At 40.5% G+C, this 20500-nt stretch overlaps 2 protein-coding genes across 3 annotated transcripts in view; both read left to right on the top strand.

Annotated features, from left to right (window-relative positions):
* Positions 1–7277, top strand: part of LOC124282815 — a 44182-nt gene extending 36905 nt beyond the window's left edge. For both annotated transcript variants that reach the window (XM_046718849.1, XM_046718850.1), the window contains 5 exons: positions 102–161; positions 623–688; positions 791–1089; positions 3091–3195; positions 6538–7277. In XM_046718849.1, the coding sequence (XP_046574805.1) occupies positions 102–161; positions 623–688; positions 791–1089; positions 3091–3195; positions 6538–7047 (1040 nt within the window). In that variant the 3' untranslated portion in view covers positions 7048–7277. The remainder of the gene's footprint in view (positions 1–101; positions 162–622; positions 689–790; positions 1090–3090; positions 3196–6537) is intronic.
* Positions 7278–15769: 8492 nt separating this feature from the next.
* LOC124282776 lies at positions 15770–16804 on the top strand. Its single transcript, XM_046718804.1, has one exon. It carries the CDS (start codon positions 15770–15772, stop codon positions 16802–16804), a length of 1035 nt encoding a protein of 344 aa, XP_046574760.1.
* The last annotated feature ends 3696 nt before the right edge of the window (positions 16805–20500 follow it).

The following is a 20500-nucleotide window of genomic DNA, read 5'->3' as shown; positions in this document are numbered from 1 at the left end:
TTTTGATAATTACCTAAATTTTCTCAGCTGCTGTGCTACGTGAAACTGTTGATAGGGGCGAGTAACTCTGTCACTCATAGTTTGACACCAATATATTTCAGCTCGGGTTGAGAGACTTCGCTTTGCCGCTATACTTGAAGAGTACGCAAAGAAAACTACAGGTATGTACACCTGGCCCGCAAATGACCTATTTCGCTTGCCGCTGTTAATAACACCCCTGATCATGATTGTTGGCATGTTTTCATGGAAATAACTCCTGCCCATCGGTTTCGCTTCCCTTTAAATGGAAATGGCAACTGACATTTGTTCATTGACATTTTTCCAACAATATCACGGCGAGGGACACCAGACATTGTACCCATGGGGGAATCGAACCCGATTGTTGTCGTGATGAGCGAACGCTTAAGACTACCCCACCGGCCTACTGTCAAAGATTTAAGCAGAATGTGACGACCAATGATTGGTTCATGTCATTCAAATGACTTATGACATCAACATATGATCACTGCAAGTTTATGATTCATTAGTTACGTCATTTGTTTATAAACATGCAGCCATTGTTAATTCTTGACGCAAAATGTCATCTGATTGTACTTAAAAGTATACTTCCATGATCAAACAGATTTACAACGTGCGGGACAATGGAGGAACAATCAAGTGAAAACATGTGAAAAGGAATCATTCCCAGGTCAGTCAAGTTATACTTTAACTATTCTCACTGCCAACACCATGGCGTTTGTAATTGTATGTAAATTTTAAAATGACCGAGAATAATATTCACTCCTTGCAGGGAAGGCATGTGTTCGAAATGACTGCCCGGTACTACAGTCCACAACACTCGAAGAAAACCTGAGAAGTGTCCTGTCCACCATGTCGGAACGGAATCTACGGGATCTGGACCTAATAATGGGACTGTTCCCAGAGCCCCCTACCGGCAAAAGAACAATGTTTGTCACAGCAACATCCAGCAACCACTTCTACGAGTCCCAGGCCCTGATCCGGAACCTCCACAGGAATGTCTTCCCTCTGATTAATAACTACACATTTGTGCTCTATGACCTGGGACTGACGGCATCTGAACGAAAGCAGGTGAAACATGATACAAAACAATGACATAATGAACATAATACAATGACATAATGAACATAAAACAATGACATAATGAACATAATACAATGACATAATATAATGAACATAATACAATGACATAATGAACATAATACAATGACATAATGAACACAATACAATGACATAATGAACATAATACAGTGACATAATGAACATAAAACAATGACATAATGAACATAATACAATGACATAATGAACATAAATCAATGATATAATGAACATAATACAATGACATAATGAACATAATACAGAGACATAATGAACATAATACAATGACATATTGAACATAATATAATGACATAATGAACATAATACAATGACATAATGAACATAATACAATGACATAATGAACATAATGAACATAATACATAATACAGACATAATGAACATATAATGACATAATGAACATAATACAATGACATAATGAACATAATACAATGACATAATGAACATAATACAATGACATAATGAACATAATACAGTGACATAATGAACATAATACAATGACATAATGAACATAATACAATGACATAATGAACAATACATAATAATGATTACATGACATATTGAACATAATACAATGACATAATGAACATAATACAGAGACATAATGAACATAATACAATGACATAATGAACATAATACAATGACATAATGAACATAATACAGAGACATAATGAACATAATACAATGACATAGTGAACATAATACAAAGACTTAATGATCATAATACAATGACATCATGAACATAATACAGAGACATAATGAACATAATACAATGACATATTGAACATAATATAATGACATAATGAACATAATACAATGACATAATGAACATAATACAATGACATATTCAACATGATACAGAAACTTAATGATCATAATACAATGACATAATGAACATTATACAGAGACATAATGACATATTGAACATAATACAATGACATAGTGAACATAATACAATGACATAATGAACATAAAACAATGACATAATGAACATAATACAACGACAAAATGAACATAATACAATGACATAATGAACATAATACATTGACATATTGAACATAATGCAGAGACATAATGATCATAATACAAAACAATGACACAATGAACATAATACTGACTTACTGAGTTTGGTTTTACGCCGCTTTTAGCAATATTCCAGCAACGTCACGGCGGGGGACACCAGAAATGGGCTTCACACATTGTACCCATGTGGGGATTCGAACCCGGGTCTTCGGCGTGACGAGCCAACGCTTTAACCATTAGGCTACCCCACCGCCCCATGAACATAATACAAAACAATGACATAATGAACATAATACGAAACACTGACAAATGAACATAACACAATACAATGACATAATGAACATAATACAATGACATAATGAACATAATAGAAAATACTGACATAATGAACCTAATACAAGTAGATTATGAGCATAATACAAAATATTTACATAAGGAACATAATACAAAATACTATAAACAATATATACACGTTATATTCTTGATGACAGTCGTCATATACGCAGCATATATATTATTATCAGCCATGCAATTATTTTCAGCTAATAGGAATCATTTTCAAATTGTAACATACACAAGATAAAGCATTCACACATAAGATAATTATCAGTATGCATATATATTTGCTAGGTACAATCACAGGGGCTTGTAACGCTTAAAACGGGCTTCAAGGTACATACTGTCCTTGACGGGGGTCTTAACACTATATGAAAGGATGTGAAGACCCCGTCAGTGACAGTGACAATATATACCTTGATGCACGTTTTACAATGGCTCACTTGGCCTGACTTTGCATGTGTTTGTGATGCGTGGAGCAAGATGTCATACACCATAAACAGATCCTTATAATGTGGGCGGCATAGGAAAACAGACTGCACCTTTAACTACGATTACTGACGATTATGGAAATGGCTTTGTCGCTTTTATTCACAGATGGAGAAACATTGTCGTTGTGAAGTTCGGAGATTTCCGTTGGAGTTCATGCCTTCAAGCTTGCGGGATCTTAAATGCTACACATGGAAACCAATTATTATACAGGTGTGCTATTTTCTGTTTCCCTACTTTTACATGTCTGTGTTTTCGAGAGAAAATGTTATATTTAGTGAATAAATCCCAGAACATATATATTGTCCGTGTTCTATAAAGATTCATGCTGGAACTTGTCAGTGCATATACACTGTAGGACGGAGATAAACACGTGTTTTCAGTGTAGTGTTATGTTTCCTGTAAACATACCGACGCTGAAATGAACGGGGAAGTGAACGTGCAGTGTATTTGTTTTCAGATGACAAAATGTAAGTGTTTGGTGTTATCAGGGATACTGAGTGAGTGAAGCAGTATGTTTGGAAGTAGTAATGATGTAATTAACATATAGCAGGTTGCAGTAAACACTCCATACTGTCACTTACAGCATTTACAGATTCAGTCTTTATAATGTTATCAGGTTAATATCTTTTACTGAGGTAGTGAATAAAATAGGCAAACATGAAATGGACTCAAGCAAATGACATTGTCAGCTTTGTTTCCAAATGAATCCGATGTTACAGTGGAAGATGAAGACTCGCCTAATGTCGAGATCATTTGTTTTCCCTTCAAATTTCAATGCACTCCAGCGAAAGAGTATTATAAGTGATATAACTTTTAGCTTGATGAAAATTGTAATCTTCGTCCAACCAAACTGATGTCTGGTGCAATTTCGACTTGTACCATATGCTAATAATGGATGAGGGAGTGAGTGAGTTTACGTCACACTCAGCAATATTCCGACTATATGGCGGCGGTCTGTAAATATCGAGTTTGGACCAGACAATTCAGTGATCAACAGCATGAGCTCCGATCTACGCAATTGGGATACGATGACATGTGTCAGCCAAGTCAGCGAACGTGACCACCTGTGTCAGCCGATCTCGTTTGTCGCCTTTTACGACAAGCACGGGTTACCGAAGATCAATTCTAACAGTGATCTTCACGGGTATTTTGATGGATGACACAAGTGGGGCAACACCTGGTCTCATCACTATATGATATATTCTGTCAAGAAAAGTGGGGATATTTCTTCTTTTTTTATGTGTGGTGATTTGGGAACTAAGATGTATGAGTGTATATGGATTTAGAAAATGATCATTCTATTCACAATGTGTTGTGAATTTCGTGCAAACACACCGAATTCGTGCAAGCGTTTTTCATGACGTGAAGGTTAACATGGTCGAAGTAAAATTGTATAGTGAAACCTGTCAGTGTGTTGCTGTACATTTCAGTGATAATAAAACATACTGTTCCGCTACTGTTTTAAACTCAATTCAACGTGTTTTTGGCCTGCGGCGTCTGTCACTTAAGGAACGACTGTGTGCAGTTGGCATGTTGGAAGTTGGTACAAGACAAAGCATTGTGGCACGTTCTCTGAAAGTTTCACAGTCAGTAATAAGCAGACTGCAATCACGATATCATTAGGCAAATACCGTTGGTGACCGCGGTCGATTACCTGTCCCTACAAGTTGAGTTGACCAATAATTCATTCAATTTATAACATGAGTATAACAAGTAATCGCTCAGGGAGGTCAACACATTGAGATGTTAATAAACATTACGTTTTGGCTTCTTTAAGGGTCTTTGCAACCCAATATCTCTTTACGGTACACCCTGCTACATGTAAATACTACTACTGGGGGTGTAGTAGGAGGAGACAAGATTTGTAGGTCATACAGTACATATGTTGTGGATACAGACTCGTAATAGGACGGAAGTCAAAACATTAACTTCTTTAGGAGAAGTCTTTGTACAACCAAGTCGGAACATACCCGTATTCTCGACAGAATTGAAACAGTGAGATAAAGATGTCTGGATACAATGGAACAATTCCTAAAACTGCTTTCGAATACCACTGGAATCTGGCGCCGTAAATTTAATTTGACTTTACATTTGGGCTTTTTAATTAGTTTTAAAGACAATCAAGTTAAATGAAACACACCAATGGCGACCTTATTGTCCTTAAATGTCTATTTTAATCCACTAATCATGGTTCTTCGAGGTTCCCACGTGAAGACCGCTAGCTACTGCTTCAGAATCTATGGTTGGTCTTTCCTCGTCAGTACCTTTGATTGCCTATAATAACTGTAAAACTGATTTCAATCACTTTTTAAATGATCTTTTGTAAAATGAAATTATTTACATTTCACGGTTTTCCCCGAATTGACAGTATCAAAATATAGTAGTGTCAAAAAGAGACATACTGGTGTGGATGGACGCATCTGTAACATCTTAGGATAGGTTTGCATCTAGTTGTTGTACTTTCAGGTTAACCTACATAAGGCAGACATACTGGTGTGGATGGACGCGTCTGTAACATCTTAGGATAGGTTTGCATCTAGTTGTTGTACTTTCAGGTTAACCTACATAAGGCAGACATACTGGTGTGGATGGACGCGTCTGTAACATCTTAGGATAGGTTTGCATCTAGTTGTTGTACTTTCAGGTTAACCTACATAAGGCAGACATACTGGTGTGGATGGACGCGTCTGTAACATCTTAGGATAGGTTTGCATCTAGCTGTTGTACTTTCAGGCTAACCTACATAAGGCAGACATACTGGTGTGGATGGACGCGTCTGTAACATCTTAGTATAGGTTTGCATCTAGTTGTTGTACTTTCAGGCTAACCTACATAAGGCAGACATACTGGTGTGGATGGACGCGTCTGTAACATCTTAGTATAGGTTTGCATCTAGTTGTTGTACTTTCAGGTTAACCTACATAAGGCAGACATACTGACATACTGGTGTGGATGGACGCGTCTGTAACATCTTACATACTGTGGACGGTTTGCATCTAGCTGTTGTACTTTCAGGCTAACCTACATAAGGCAGACATACTGGTGTGGATGGACGCGTCTGTAACATCTTAGTATAGGTTTGCATCTAGTTGTTGTACTTTCAGGCTAACCTACATAAGGCAGACATACTGGTGTGGATGGACGCGTCTGTAACATCTTAGTGTAGATTTGCATCTAGCTGTTGTACTTTCAGGCTAACCTACATAAGGCAGACATACTGGTGTGGATGGACGCGTCTGTAACATCTTAGTATAGGTTTGCATCTAGTTGTTGTACTTTCAGGTTAACCTACATAAGGCAGACATACTGGTGTGGATGGACGCGTCTGTAACATCTTAGTGTAGAGGTTTGCATCTAGTCTGTTGTACTTTCAGGCTAACCTACATAAGGCAGACATACTGGTGTGGATGGACGCGTCTGTAACATCTTAGTATAGGTTTGCATCTAGTTGTTGTACTTTCAGGCTAACCTACATAAGGTGGACATACTGGTGTGGATGGACGCGTCTGTAACATCTTAGTGTAGATTTGCATCTAGCTGTTGTACTTTCAGGCTAACCTACATAAGGTGGACATACTGGTGTGGATGGACGCGTCTGTGAGGATCTCCAACAATACCATCAAACCCCTGCTAGATGATGTAGAAAGTCGGGGCATGGTCATACGCTCAGGTACCAACTCGGTGGGGCAGCATACTCTACAGGTTACAATGGACTACATGAAGGAAGACGTCTGCACCCTAGCTCCAGTGTTTGAGCATGAAGCAACATTCATCATGTTTCACAACAAGCAGTGGGTACGAGGGGCCGTTGTGAAGCCATGGGCAGTTTGTGCCATGAGTGCTAAGTGCATGTGTCCTCGGGAACCTAAACAAGTCATATACTGTAACGTGTACATCCGCAAATACCACAAGTGTCATCGTTTTGACCAATCAGGAATAAACATCATCCTCGCCAAACTTTTTCGGGATCACACAAGTAGTCTTATTTCGACATACAACGGTCGTGTCGCTTTGAAGCGTGGAGATACTTACAAATATTTTGATGAACTTGAGAAACAATAATCCGTTATCGAACGTCTCTAAAGTCTAACTGATCAGTTCATTGTATTAGTACATCGGAGCATCATATAATGCAGGGGCGATGGGGTAGCCTAGTGGTTAAAGCGTTCGCTCGTCACGCCGAAGACCCTGGTTCGAGTCCAGACATGTGTACAATGTCTGAAGCCCTTTCTGGTGTCCCCCGCCGTGATATTGCTGGGATATTGCTTAAAGCCGCAAAAAGCTAAACTCATCCACTCTTCCTCTTTAATACTTTACTCATTCTATTTGTGAGTTTTAAAGAACCCGTTGGCCCCAGTTGTATTCCCTCCTATTATTCCCTTCCGGCCCAGGTGTGTGTGACCTTTAGGTTGACCTTAGTGGTCTGTGACAGTAACATCCTCTATTTTGAATTATGACATTATTACACAGTTGTATGATCAAATGTATACCTCGAGTTCATTCTAGGTGTAGGAAAATGAGGGCCAATGACGCCATCACCCTGACTCAATATTAGTCGCCCATTCAGAAATTATCTTTTCAATTCTGGATTGTTATTCAATTATTTGATAAGTGTGATTAATGGGTTTTTAATCCCTCTCTAGTGACCTGATACGTGGGTTGCTAATGGAAAACCCCATCCTTATCAGTTCAAGAGACGCATTAGGGCATGCCATGACATTCTAAATAAAATATTGAATCCATAAATGAATAGTTGTTTCTGTGAAAACGGAAATAGGTGAAGTGCTGGATAGTCAACTTCTTTACTCATTGCAATAAAGAAGTTGACTATCCATAGAACTTGGTTTTCCTTCATCTATACAACTTCTAAAAGGCCTCTCAAAGAAGTGATAAGATACATCATATGACTTTAAATAACCCTAATTGGTCCTCAAATAGATGAGCCCCTCACGAGACCCATACTCTGATTGCCAAGCAAACTAATGGGTAATCCAACTGTCTCGTTATCCCTCAAGTACATCATTGATGAATTCATTAACAAGAGACGGCAACCCAGTCTATGTACCCAGTAACTGTGTTCAGGCATCTTTATCTGTATATAAGCCCCTGAGTGCTGTTGGACTGACCGTGGTCTGATAAGGTCCTCGCTAATACCAAATGTGTCTAGTGATCTGTCTGTGGTAACGTCTGCTCAGCCAACAATTTACCCTGATATGTAAATGAAGAAGAAATCACATTGTATGTGTTCTAAACACAACTTGAACTAAGACAACTGTCTCGACCATGTCCAGCTTTGAAAGTGCTAAGTCAGAGAGAGATAAATCCAAGTAGGGGTCACTATCTGATGGCGAAATACGCTGATAATACCTGGAGGGGCTCCTTGGATTGTTATGTCGTCAAAATCATCTGAAGGTTATTGTTGTAAACATTGTCATTCATGTGTATGAACTTTGTATTGGTTTTTATATCTGTTTAAATGACATGGTGCATGTGAATCATGTTCAGTTGTGTTTAAGATGGCACCTTGGGAAGAGTACTTGAATAGGATCTATTATGATCCCAAACGAGAACCCAGATCAAGAGTATTGAATTCAAGAAATTATTAAAAAGAGAAGACGAAACAAGCAGAAGGAGGTGTTAATAAAATGGCTTCATTGGCCAAGAAAATATAATTCCTGGATTCCCGAACCGGATATTTATCGTTATCCCACAGTATAAATGGATTGATACTTCCTTCTCAGAGTCATTTGTGTGTCAAGACACATCATAGACAAATATATGGTCCTTCGTATCACAGACAGTCAAAACAGCTATCCTGACAATACACCCTGGACGTTTAGAGTCCAACTGAATGAACCACTACAGTTTGACAATTAAGGACCTGTCCCGTCATAAACGAACAAAACATTCAGGAGAAGATCCCAAGCAGCAGCAGCAGCATTCAGGAGAAGACACGATACTGTATTCCTCCGTGTTAATGCCTCGCCATGTTTTTTTGTCCGCTGCTTGAATGATAGAGATCTTGATGGGAAGCCTTTCCGATGAGGCAAGGCATGTTTGTACCTTTTCCAGGCCACGAGCAACGTAATGTAAAGCCTTGATTCAGGATTTGCAATCGGGATAGAACGTCCGTAACTCCTTAAAACGTGTAAATCCTTAAAACGTAATTTAAGCCATGTAAACTTGTTATCGCTACCGTTGTTTTCCCCACCTGTTGTATATTCGGTTGTATTATGATGGAATAATAAATACAATGAAAATAATACACAAGCGTCAACACATTTCATCCGATGTGCGTGTGGTGTACGTATGTTGATTGACCTGTTTCTGCTGATATCTTACTAGATTTTCATCACTGCTGTAGCTCAGGGCTCATGGGTTACGGTAGAAACCACGAGCACACAGAGATAGATTGAGTTTAGTTTAACACCGCTTTTAGCAATATTCCAGCAACACTACGACGGGGAACACCAGAAATGGGCTTCACACAGTGTACCCATGTGGGGAATTGAACCCGGGTCTTCGGCGTGACGAGCGGTCATTAACCACCTGGCTACCCCACCTCCCACACACAGATAGAGAGGAACCCGCCATCAGCGAATCCTGGCGCGACGAAGCGAAGTAACTATACAGACCTCTCGCGTCCTTTAACGTTTCAAGAAATATGTATACCGTTTAAATAGTAAGCTACCCTAGAAATATATACGCAAAACATGAAGCATGAAACCAACCAACAACGAAGAAAATTATATGATCAACAATTGTATTCTATAATGTCATAGGTTTACAAAATCATACATATTACGGTCAAATAGTTATGATGGCAAAACACAATAGTTAGTGAGTGAGTATGGTTTTACGTCGCTTTTAGCAATGGGGAATCGAACCCGGGTCTTCGGCGTGACGAGGGAACGCTTTAACCACTAGGCTACCTCACAGCCCCGGCATATAAAAGAATAACGGTGGTAATAGAAGTAAAGTCTATGACGATAGTCTTCACCTAGCAGAGTGAGTGAGTGATTTCAGTTTTACGCCGCTTTTAGCAATATTCCAGCAATATCATGGCGGGAGACACAAGGAATGGGCTTCACACATTGTACCTATGTGGGGAATCGAACCCGGGTGTTCGGCGTGACGAGCGAACGCTTTAACCACTAGGCTACCCCACCGCCCCGGCATATGAAAGAATAACGGTGGTAATAGAAGTAAAGTCTGTTACGATATTATTCACCTAGCAGAGTGAGTGAGTGAGTTCAGTTTTACGCCGCTTTTAGTAATATTCCAGCAATATCATGGCGGGTGACACCATAAATGGGCTTCACACATTGTACCCATGTGGAGAATCGTATACATCCATGCATACATACATACATACTATACATACATACATACATACATACATACATACATACATACATACATACATATACATACATACATACATACATACATACATACATACATACATACATACAAAACTTTCACTTACAATTGACACATTTGGATTTCTTCTTCCTTCTGAGGATGGTCATGAATTGATTCGGACACGACAGAACACCGCCCCTGAAACTAATCTGTAGACGACTGCATACATTGTCAGAAACAGGTTTTCCTGCAGTGGCAGGGTTCTAAAATTATGAAATAAGTATGGTTTTCAATTATACTAATATGTAGAAATACAAAGTTTGACAACTGACATTTTTTATTAACATTTTATTTTATATATAATACTGCGTGTTATAGATGTTAGGCAAAGTCGTGCAAAGAGGTCCTTCAGCTTCTGCTGACAGATTCCTTCAGAAACTGTTATGGCAATGACCTGGTCTCGTGAAGTGAGAGCTCTGTCAACAAATTTATACCTATAATAAACCAGTCAGTTCTGGTCAGGTGGATATTCAATTCTATGATGGTTTTCTATGTACTGTTTGGAAATGACAAATCCCTTTTGTAGGAAGTTGGAAACCAATCATTGGTACGCGTTCAGCCACTGCACATTTTTAGTACTTTTTTTCTAAAGATACAAGTCTTCCCTTACAATAATTTCACATTAAATGGCGTTGATATATTGCAAATGGAATACACGGTTGAGTTATATTTTAAGCCAGGGCTTTGGTCAGCTGGTCATGGAGATAATTCTTCCCACACTCAGCGGGTCCCCGAACAATTGGTGACAGTCAGGAATTGCTTCTGGGAATCAACACTTCAATCATAATTGCTATTTGAAAATGTACTTTCCGTCTGATTTTTTTTAATCTATCAACACTATCGACACTCCTCAAAATAATGTCTTCATGCCTACTTGGGTCTGGGTAAATTTATGATATTGCTTTGGTGATTGGCTTTTTTGGCGAAATTGGAGTTAGTTCTGGTCAGCTGGAAACATTCAGTTGTTTTTGTTGTTGTTGTTGTTGTTGTTGTTGTGGGGGAGGTGTGTTTGTGGGTTTTTTTGCGGGTTGTTGCTGTTATTGTTTTGGAGTTATTTGGGTTTTATGGTGTGGAAACACTTACTGCCAGGACCAGACAATCCAGTGGTCAACCTCATGGGCATCGATCTACACAAAGGGGATTCGATGACATGTTGGGGGGAGGTGGGGGAGGAAGAGTGGGGGGGGATTTCCGTGAACAAAACGCACATCACCTGGGTAGGGCTTCTCCTCCCTTCCCCCGTAAAGATGATAAAAGAAATGGGCGACTGGATGCTCTGAATAAACTTATCTTCCTCTGGGTAGTCGAGTCAACCTCCCTCCGGGACACAAACCAAACTGGAAATGAGACTTCACCCAAGGAGAGTCACAGAGCACGTACAAGTAAATCTTGGACACATCAACTTCTTGGGTATGCAAAAGCAACAGGATGACCAGAAATGTCACGGATCAAGGACAAAACGTTGAAGCAGCAAAGAGAGAGAGCATAAACTTGCATTTATGATATTTCATACAAAATTGTATAAGCGCCGTGAACCGGCTGATCTGTCTGCCAACACTTGTCAGGCACCTTCACATGAACCAACAGTTGCGACAGCAGCAGGTCCGAAACTGCCAATGGATGTTCACATTATCCTTCGAAAATTACCTGATCCCCTGGGCTAACAGAATGAAATCTCCTAATGTCACGATCAGTAACTGAAATGAAAAAGTCAGCACTGTATTTTATAACCTAGTGGGTGGGCTGTGACTCGTTGAACTCCTGTACGTGGGCGATCGGCAACTTCATTAGTCTTCTGATAACGTCTCAACAGTGCTGACATGTTGCTTTCGTGGCAATGAAAATTAGCAGCCTCCTGGCGTTGAAGCAATTCCCATACTGACTATCTCAATAGCTTCATGTCATGATGCTGTTCAGTCGTTCTGCGGTTTTTTAAGGATACCAGGGCATGTTCACTCTTAGTTCTGCAAAGATCGAAAAAGTCTTTCCCAAAGAAAGGTGATTTGACTGATTGTCAAAAGGTCCCCGCTTTACCTGAATACACTATAGACAATACTATGTATTGTGCTGGCTGTGTTACAGATGCTGTGTCATCTTACTGCACCTGCAATCATATTAGTTACCTGGAGTAGATAGCCATCAGAAATGATACTGGGGTTTAAGGATCAATTGTTGATTCAAAGAATGATCATTGAAGTGACAAAACGTTTTCGCTGTAGCCACACAATGTGTTGGACAGACTACAAAGACACTTATGACTCTGTACTTCACGAATGGAGTATGAGGACACTAAAACGCACCGACCTCTCCGGAACAAGTACTTGTTTTACTCAAGTACGCCCAGTTATTGAAGTTCAGAGTCTTAATAAAGACCACGTTTTGTTTTGCTGTGAAGGAATTTGAAAGAAAAATCTAAAAACATTGTATTATTTGCGTTTGGTTGTTTTACCTGAAGGGGTATATACTGACACCATCATTTAGTGCTTCATGTGGCACTTTCTGAACATCATTTCTTTGAACACAGAGTATTTGTAATACGTTTTGCCCAATAAAACACCCACGTACCTAATATAATCAGACTCAAGGTTGCAGACAAGACAAGTTTATTTGTGTACAAACCGCTTGGTCAAAGTAAATACACATGCATATACAAACTGATCTAACATGATATTACAATTAAACTGGTAAGCTTCTTTACGACAGTAATTGACATAGTTTCTAACAAGTCTGGTGTTCATAAAAGTATGAATCCACAAACTCGGGTCTTCAGTTTCTGGGCACACCGATACAAAGTGAAATTCATTTCGAAACACAATTGTTGATCACATTCAATCTTAGCGTCAAACCTCACCAAACCGAAATTTGCAGAATATACCTAATACATCTTTATAGTTAAACAGGTCCATAATACATTTGTCGGTGTCGGGAAAATATTTTTTTAGCTTTCTAGGGAAAAAAAGTGTAATGTACATGAATTAAGGTAAACGGTCAGATTAAGTTCTTTAGATAACTTTTAAATCGGTATTTAAAACAAACAGAACACGTTAACATCCTGATTAGAATTGGTCTTCAGCATCCTATGTTTCTCATAAGCGGCGAGTAACAGGATTGGGTTGTCAGGCCCGCTGACTTGCTTGACACATGTCATCGTATTATCGATATTGATCATTGGACTGTCTGGTCTGAACTCGATCATTTACAGACCGCCGCTAAATAGCTGCAATATTGGTGAGTATGGTGTTAAACAACAAACAAACAAGCAAAACAGTGCTCTAATAACTGTAAACCAATGCTATTTGCCGCATCATTGAGAGTATATGTTTTGTTTGTCCGAAAACAGATAATGCTAAAAACGGTGTAAAACCTTACTCACTCACTCACTCATTGTATAAGGCGTATCATTATATGTTTTCGGCGATTTTCATGTAACTTTGTCAATTTTGTATACTTCCAGTTTGTTATTACACCAATTTCACCACTACTCCCGTATACATAAAACTCATTATTGAAATAAGCCATGCTGTTTATTTTGTAGGAAAGGGCCATAATTCTCATGCTCAAATTCATTGACAAAGAAAAACCTAATACCTCAGAGCTTTTGATGTAATAAAGAAGTGACCGATCTGGATCAAATACCAAATTAGATATGTATTTTCCTTTAAGGAGTGTTCGCATATTTGTACCTTCATATGATATGGAGAATATTCTGTTATATGATCGCCCAAAAATAATTTGCTGCGAAGTATCAAGCACCATTATACTGGGGTCGAACCTTGTTGGGAACTTCTGTAGGATTTTGCCTGTTAATGTCATCTTCTCCAATTTTCCCCTCGATGTTACAAACAGGATATCCTTTTCTTCATCTACAGCCATTGATCTCACCATTATTTCCTTGTTGTATGACCGATATATCAGAGGTGTCGACAGGTACCGACATTATATGCATAGCTGTAGCTATCAGCAGTGCTTCTGATTTCTGGAGGACTGCAACACTTATAACCCGCCTTTCTCTGAGATACTGGTAATCTCTTAGAGAACCATTACCAAGGAACAGTTGATGAAAGGTTAGCTGACTTTCTGAATAGAGTCTTATTACCAGCAGTCGTGCCTTCGGTGAACATTCGGTCAGTTCTTCTTCTCTCATTACGGAATCTATCGACATACAAAACAGAACATCTGGAAGGAACATATTCCAATGTTTGGCACTGAAACTGAGTGACTTCGGAAGGACATCGTAACAATCACGAGTGAGTGAGTTATAACTTAAAGCCACATTTCAGCCATATTGGTACGTAACAGTCACGAAGCACGTGACTTGAGACAGCATTGTCAATCAGACTCGGCTGGTTGCGGACAGATATTGTTTTTGGAACCAAACATTCACAGACACTATCTTACGTACATGCATACATACATACATACATATCTACACAGACGCACACGCACACGCACACACACGCACGCACGCACGCACGCCCGCACAGACAAACAAACAAACACACAGACATTGCTAAAATATTCACTTACATTTGATACATTTGAGATGCTTCTTCCGTGTGAGGATGGTCATGAACTGATTTGGACACGACAAAACACTGTCTCTGAAACAAATCTATAGGAGACCATATACATTGTCGAAATCAGGCATTTCCAGCAGTGGCTGGGTTCGAAAAAATATACTTTTCAGATATACCAATGAAAGGGAAATTTACAAAGCCAAAAATATATACAAAGAGAAAGCTGTACTCATGCAACAACGACATCTGAACATACTTCTATTTGTATGGTAAGAATAATAACATATTAATTGTTTGATCGGCATTCTAGAAGTTGGTGAGTCAAAAAATGAAGCATACAACTTTATGGATGACAAAGCTTGTCCTTGAAAGGATTAGGCATCATCGAAAAACGAAAACCATTACCTTCTGCCAAATAGATCATCACCTTCAATAACTAAACTCAACAATGTCGCCTGATCTCTTCAAAAAACTATGCAGTGCCCAGAACCGAGCCAACAACAAATTGGACTCTAAAACCAAAACCATCCATCTCAACAAGCTGCATCAACTCCAGGACAATAAAAGATCGAACTCTAAGACATCGGACTCCAGTGTGACCCAGGCATAGTACATCAAGACGACAGTCATAAACATCAGCAGCAAGACTATCACCAAAAACCAAATCAACCTCTTAGCCAAAGGCCATTACTTATGTACCCACCAAACCATGGCGACATTATGAAAGGTCTCCAGCAACTTGCCCCAGGAGGTAAGATTGATTACTTACGCCACCAGATGAGCCACATTCTTCAAAAGCCCTCGGACACACACCTAAACTTACACTAGCCGAGAAACAAGCCATGAAAGACCTCAAGAAAGACCCAGACATAGCCAAGGTCACAGCTGACAAGAGACGTGCCATGGTCATCCTTGACAAGTCTGAGTTCCACTCCCTGGTCAACAAGATGCTCACCGACCCCACCACCTACAGAAAACTCAAGAAGGATCCCACCAGCACACTCCAACGTCAGCACAAGTCCACATTGAAACGCATGAAAGACACCTTTGAGATTACCGCCCAACCATATTATGAACTTTCTGTCTCGCATCCACAGCACCCCTATGCCCGCGCCACCATCAAGAGTCATAAAGACCTCATCAAGGCAAGACTACTTGTATGTTCAAGGGACACAGTCTTTTACAACACCACTCAGTACCTCGCCGAAATACTCTCCCCTCTTGGTAAAACAGCGAAATCCTACATCACAGACTCCACAGACTTCTGCCAAACGATAAGCAGCATTACTGAACCCGACCAGATTATCAGCTACGATGTTGTTGACCTCTTTACAAACTTCCCACCTACGAAGCCCTACAAATCCTCCGTCAGCGCATCTCCAACCTGGATCGACCTTTCCATAGACTCCATCATCAGCCTCACTAAATCATGCATAACATCCACCTACTTCACCTGGGGAGACAACATTTTCGAACAGATCCATGGTCTCCCTTTTTCACCCATTCGTACTGAAATCTACATGACCCATTTTGAAGAAGAAACCCTGGCCTCCTTCCCCATCCAGCCTGTGTGCTTGTATCGGAAGGTGGATGACACCTTTGTCATCCTCGGAAAAGACCAACATCCCACCTCACTACACCAGCACCTCAATACCCAACATCCCCGAATCAAGTTCACTATGGAGACAGAGAACGACAACAAACTCCCCTTCCATAATGTCCTTGTATCCAGAGACCCCTGCGACACGATCCAAACCAAAGTCTACAGAACACCCACCCATTCCGACCAGTACATTCATTTCTACTTTAACCACCCCCCTAAAACAAAGTTCGATGTCATCTCGCCAAGAATATTTGCTCCAGCAGCGATGACCTAGAACATGAACTTAACCACCTACAAAATGTCTTCACTAACCTCAACCAGTATCCGACTAACCTAGTCAAGAGGACCATCTCCACCACGCTCCAGGACAAACCCAAACCGACGAAGCATGTATCCGTAATCCACCCTCCACTAAGCAACCCCCCAAAGGAGTGATTTACAAGATTAACTGTGAATGTGGAGATTCTTATATAGGTGAAACCTCCAGTCCCGTTGACACCCGCATAAAAGAACATACAACCTCTGCAGCCAAGGCAGAGAGCAAATTAGCCCTCTCAAATCACCAGCAAAAATTCCCTACCCATCAAATCAAGTTTGACAAATTCGAAGTCCTATCAACCAAAAATCAGCACTTCACAAAAAGAAAACTGTTGGAAGCCATCGAAATCCGCCGCCACAAACCATCAGCCTATGAAGAACTAATCAAACTATAGACTATTAAAGCACCCTGTCTATTTGTTGTTACTACTTAATCCCCCTGTTTATTGACTTCATCACTAGTGCTATTTGTTGCTTTTAGTTCCTCACTGGCCTCTTCCAATTATGTACCACTTGTTATTCTATTACATGACGTTGTTAATGTTAATCTGCTGCTTGTCACAACATACCATGTATATATGCTTCTCACCATTTGGTTGTAGTCACTTTTAGATTTATAACGATGTAAGAATCTACCTCGAAACGTCGCTTTACGCAATAAACAAGGTGTTGTCATCCATAAAGTTGTATGTTTCATTTTTTAATAACATATTGTTGTCTCAATCGTAAATGTGTTAATACGTACCTGTAAGTTGTCTTTAATATGTGCATCTTTTTATCTGTCGTAAATGTTTTATACCTACCTGTAAGGGGTCCGTTGATAAAACTGTATCCGTTCTAGACCGTTTCGTGTTGACTGGGCCATCTACTCGACAGGAAAGATCAGCAACCTCAAATATGAAGCTGGTGCATCCACTGACACGATGACAGAGCTCTTCACACATGCGGGGACCAAAGGGTTTTATGTCTTGTCTGTATACATGTATATAGGAGGCAGTGGTAAAACTGCATATCATTGAAGTTATCCAAAGACCTGCAAAGTAGTGCTTCATATTCTTCTGGCAGATTTCTGCAGCAACTACTAAGGCAATGACCTGCTCTTTCCTGGGAGGTCTTCACACGTGCGGGAACCAAAAGGCTTTATATGTTGCCTATATACGGGTATATAGGAGGCAGCGGTAAAACTAAATTCTGCAAAGATTTGCAACGTAACCCTTCTTCTACACCATCCCCTCAGAAACCACTATTGCAGTGATCTGGCCTTCAATACTCAGATCTCATCTGTCGAGAGAAGTTGGAGTTATGGTAAAATATGTTAGTTGTGTTTGGAAATACAGCTTGTTCAGCTTGACCTGAGCTACTCTACATATGCATGACCCGTGAGGTCAATTGGCGCAAACGGCAGGTCGAGTTAACTTCATTAAATAGGGGAGCAGAGAATGTTAAACGACAACCTTGTCTCGGCTGTTCGGACATGTTGACAATCAACTGACAAAGGTGCACCCCTTGACAATAATAGACCCAACCATTCGCAATACATTAGTATTCACTTGATCATGTCAAGCTGGACAAGCTGTAAGAACTCTCTTTTGTGAGGTTGGACTGCACTTACTTGTTTGTGTGCAGTCACTGAGAAGGTTTAGCATTTTTTATTGAAAGAAATAAGTCTTGCTCGACAACAATTAAAATTAAATGGTAATAATATATTGTAAACGATATGCTCTTTGACGTGTGAGGGTTCCATGTGGCAAAAGGTTTAGGGATATTTCTGGCCAAAACTCTGTCAATTGTTCATGCCGCTAATCGTTCCTAAACTCAATAAGCCCGATAACTGATGACTGGAAAGAGCTGCTGAACACTGAAAATATAACGGTTGTTTAAAACGGTACTTTTCGCCTGGAAACAATGAGATATGTCATGCATTTTATGTATTTATCACTACTAAGCCCTGTGCTCATCACTATGCAGTATGGGAAGCAATGTTTGATCCCAAACCGAGTGAGCGAGTGAGTGGGGAGTGAGTGGGAGTGGCAGTGAGTGAGGGAGGGAGGGAGTGTGAGTGAGTGGAGGGAGGAGTGAGTGAGGGAGGAGCAGTGAGTGAGGGAGGGAGGGAGGAGGAGTGAGGGGTGAGCGAGGAGTGAGGGAGGGAGGGAGGGAGCTAGGAGTGAGGGAGGGAGGGAGTGAGTGAGCGAGGAGTGAGCGAGGAGGGAGGGAGGGAGGGGAGCTGAGTGAGCAGTGAGGGAGGGAGTGAGTGAGCGAGTGAGCGAGTGAGCGAGTGAGCGAGTGAGGAGGGAGGAGTGAGGAGCGAGCGAGTGAGCGAGCGAGGGAGGGAGGGAGGGAGGGAGGGAGGAGAGAGGAGGGAGAGAGTGAGGAGAGTGAGTGAGGAGGAGGGAGGAGGAGGAGTGAGGGAGGGAGGAGTGAGGAGTGAGTGAGTGCGGGAGGAGAGTGAGAGAGGGAGGAGAGGAAGGAGGTAGGGAGGAGTGAGTGTGAGTGAGGGAATGAGCAAGGGAGTGGGGCAGCAGTGAGTGAGTGAGTGAGGGAGTGAGTGATCGAGGAGGGAGTGAGCGAGCGAGGGAGAGGGAGGAGGGAGGGAGGAAGAGAGGGAGGAGCGAGTGAGCGAGGGAGGGAGGGAGGAGGGAGGGAGGAGTGAGGAGGGAGGGAGTGAGCGAGTGAGCGAGTGAGTGAGGGAGGGAGGAGGAGCGAGTGAGGAGTGTGCGAGTGAGCGAGTGAGTGAGGAGGGAGGGAGGGAGGGAGGGAGCGAGTAAGGGAGTGAGCGAGTGATTGAGGGAGGAGGAGTGAGTGAGTGAGTGAGTTTACGCCGCCTATAGCAATATTCCAGCAATATCACGGCGGGGTGAACAGAAATAGGCTTCACACATTGTAACAATGTGGGGAAGAGAACCCGGGTCTATGGCGTGATGAGCGAACGCTTTAACCACAAGTCTACCCCACCGCCCGTGTATCTCAGATGAGGAGAAATGGAAAGACGTAAGGTTGGAACTGTTGGAATACTACTCGATATCCCTGATCCATTTGAAAGTTTGACATTAAAATATGCAAATTGTTACTATACTATCGTATTGACACAAGTTGTTGAAAGTGAAATTCATTTCTTGTGTGAATGCAAATGTTAGGTTGATCTTACATACGATTTGTTAGCCTCCTATTATACTTTTAATGATATTGCTATAAATGATAAAAATACTTTGTTCATTAAACCAATGAATTTGAAAATATCTATTTTGTACATATGTTAGCCAGTAACATAGCAAAAATGTTTTTGAGACGCAATTTACATGCGCCTACTTTTATATACTTTCTCAAAATATTTTAAGCACAATTTACCTTATTATATTATGTAATGCTCTTATATAATGTATATGCTATACCATTTTAACAGTCACAACGATTGTATATTCTCACTACGTTTTTTTATTTATATTGTCCATTTAAAACCTGCTTTTTTATATTTCATAAGTTTTAAATGTTTAGTGTCTCATAAGCCAGTTATGGCTGGATGACAGTTTTTTTATATAAATATTTTGACTACCTTGATTGTACCTATTGTAACTGTCATGTGACACTTTAATAAAATACTTCTGTCTGTGTTGTCCTCGTTACCTTAATGACCCTTGACCGGATCCAGCGCTAG

The sequence above is a fragment of the Haliotis rubra genome, unplaced genomic scaffold (assembly GCF_003918875.1).
Source record: "Haliotis rubra isolate DU_JTF1 unplaced genomic scaffold, ASM391887v1 Scf303, whole genome shotgun sequence".
Classification (NCBI taxonomy): Eukaryota; Metazoa; Mollusca; class Gastropoda; order Lepetellida; family Haliotidae; genus Haliotis; species Haliotis rubra.
This window is presented reverse-complemented; position numbering and strand designations above follow the sequence as displayed.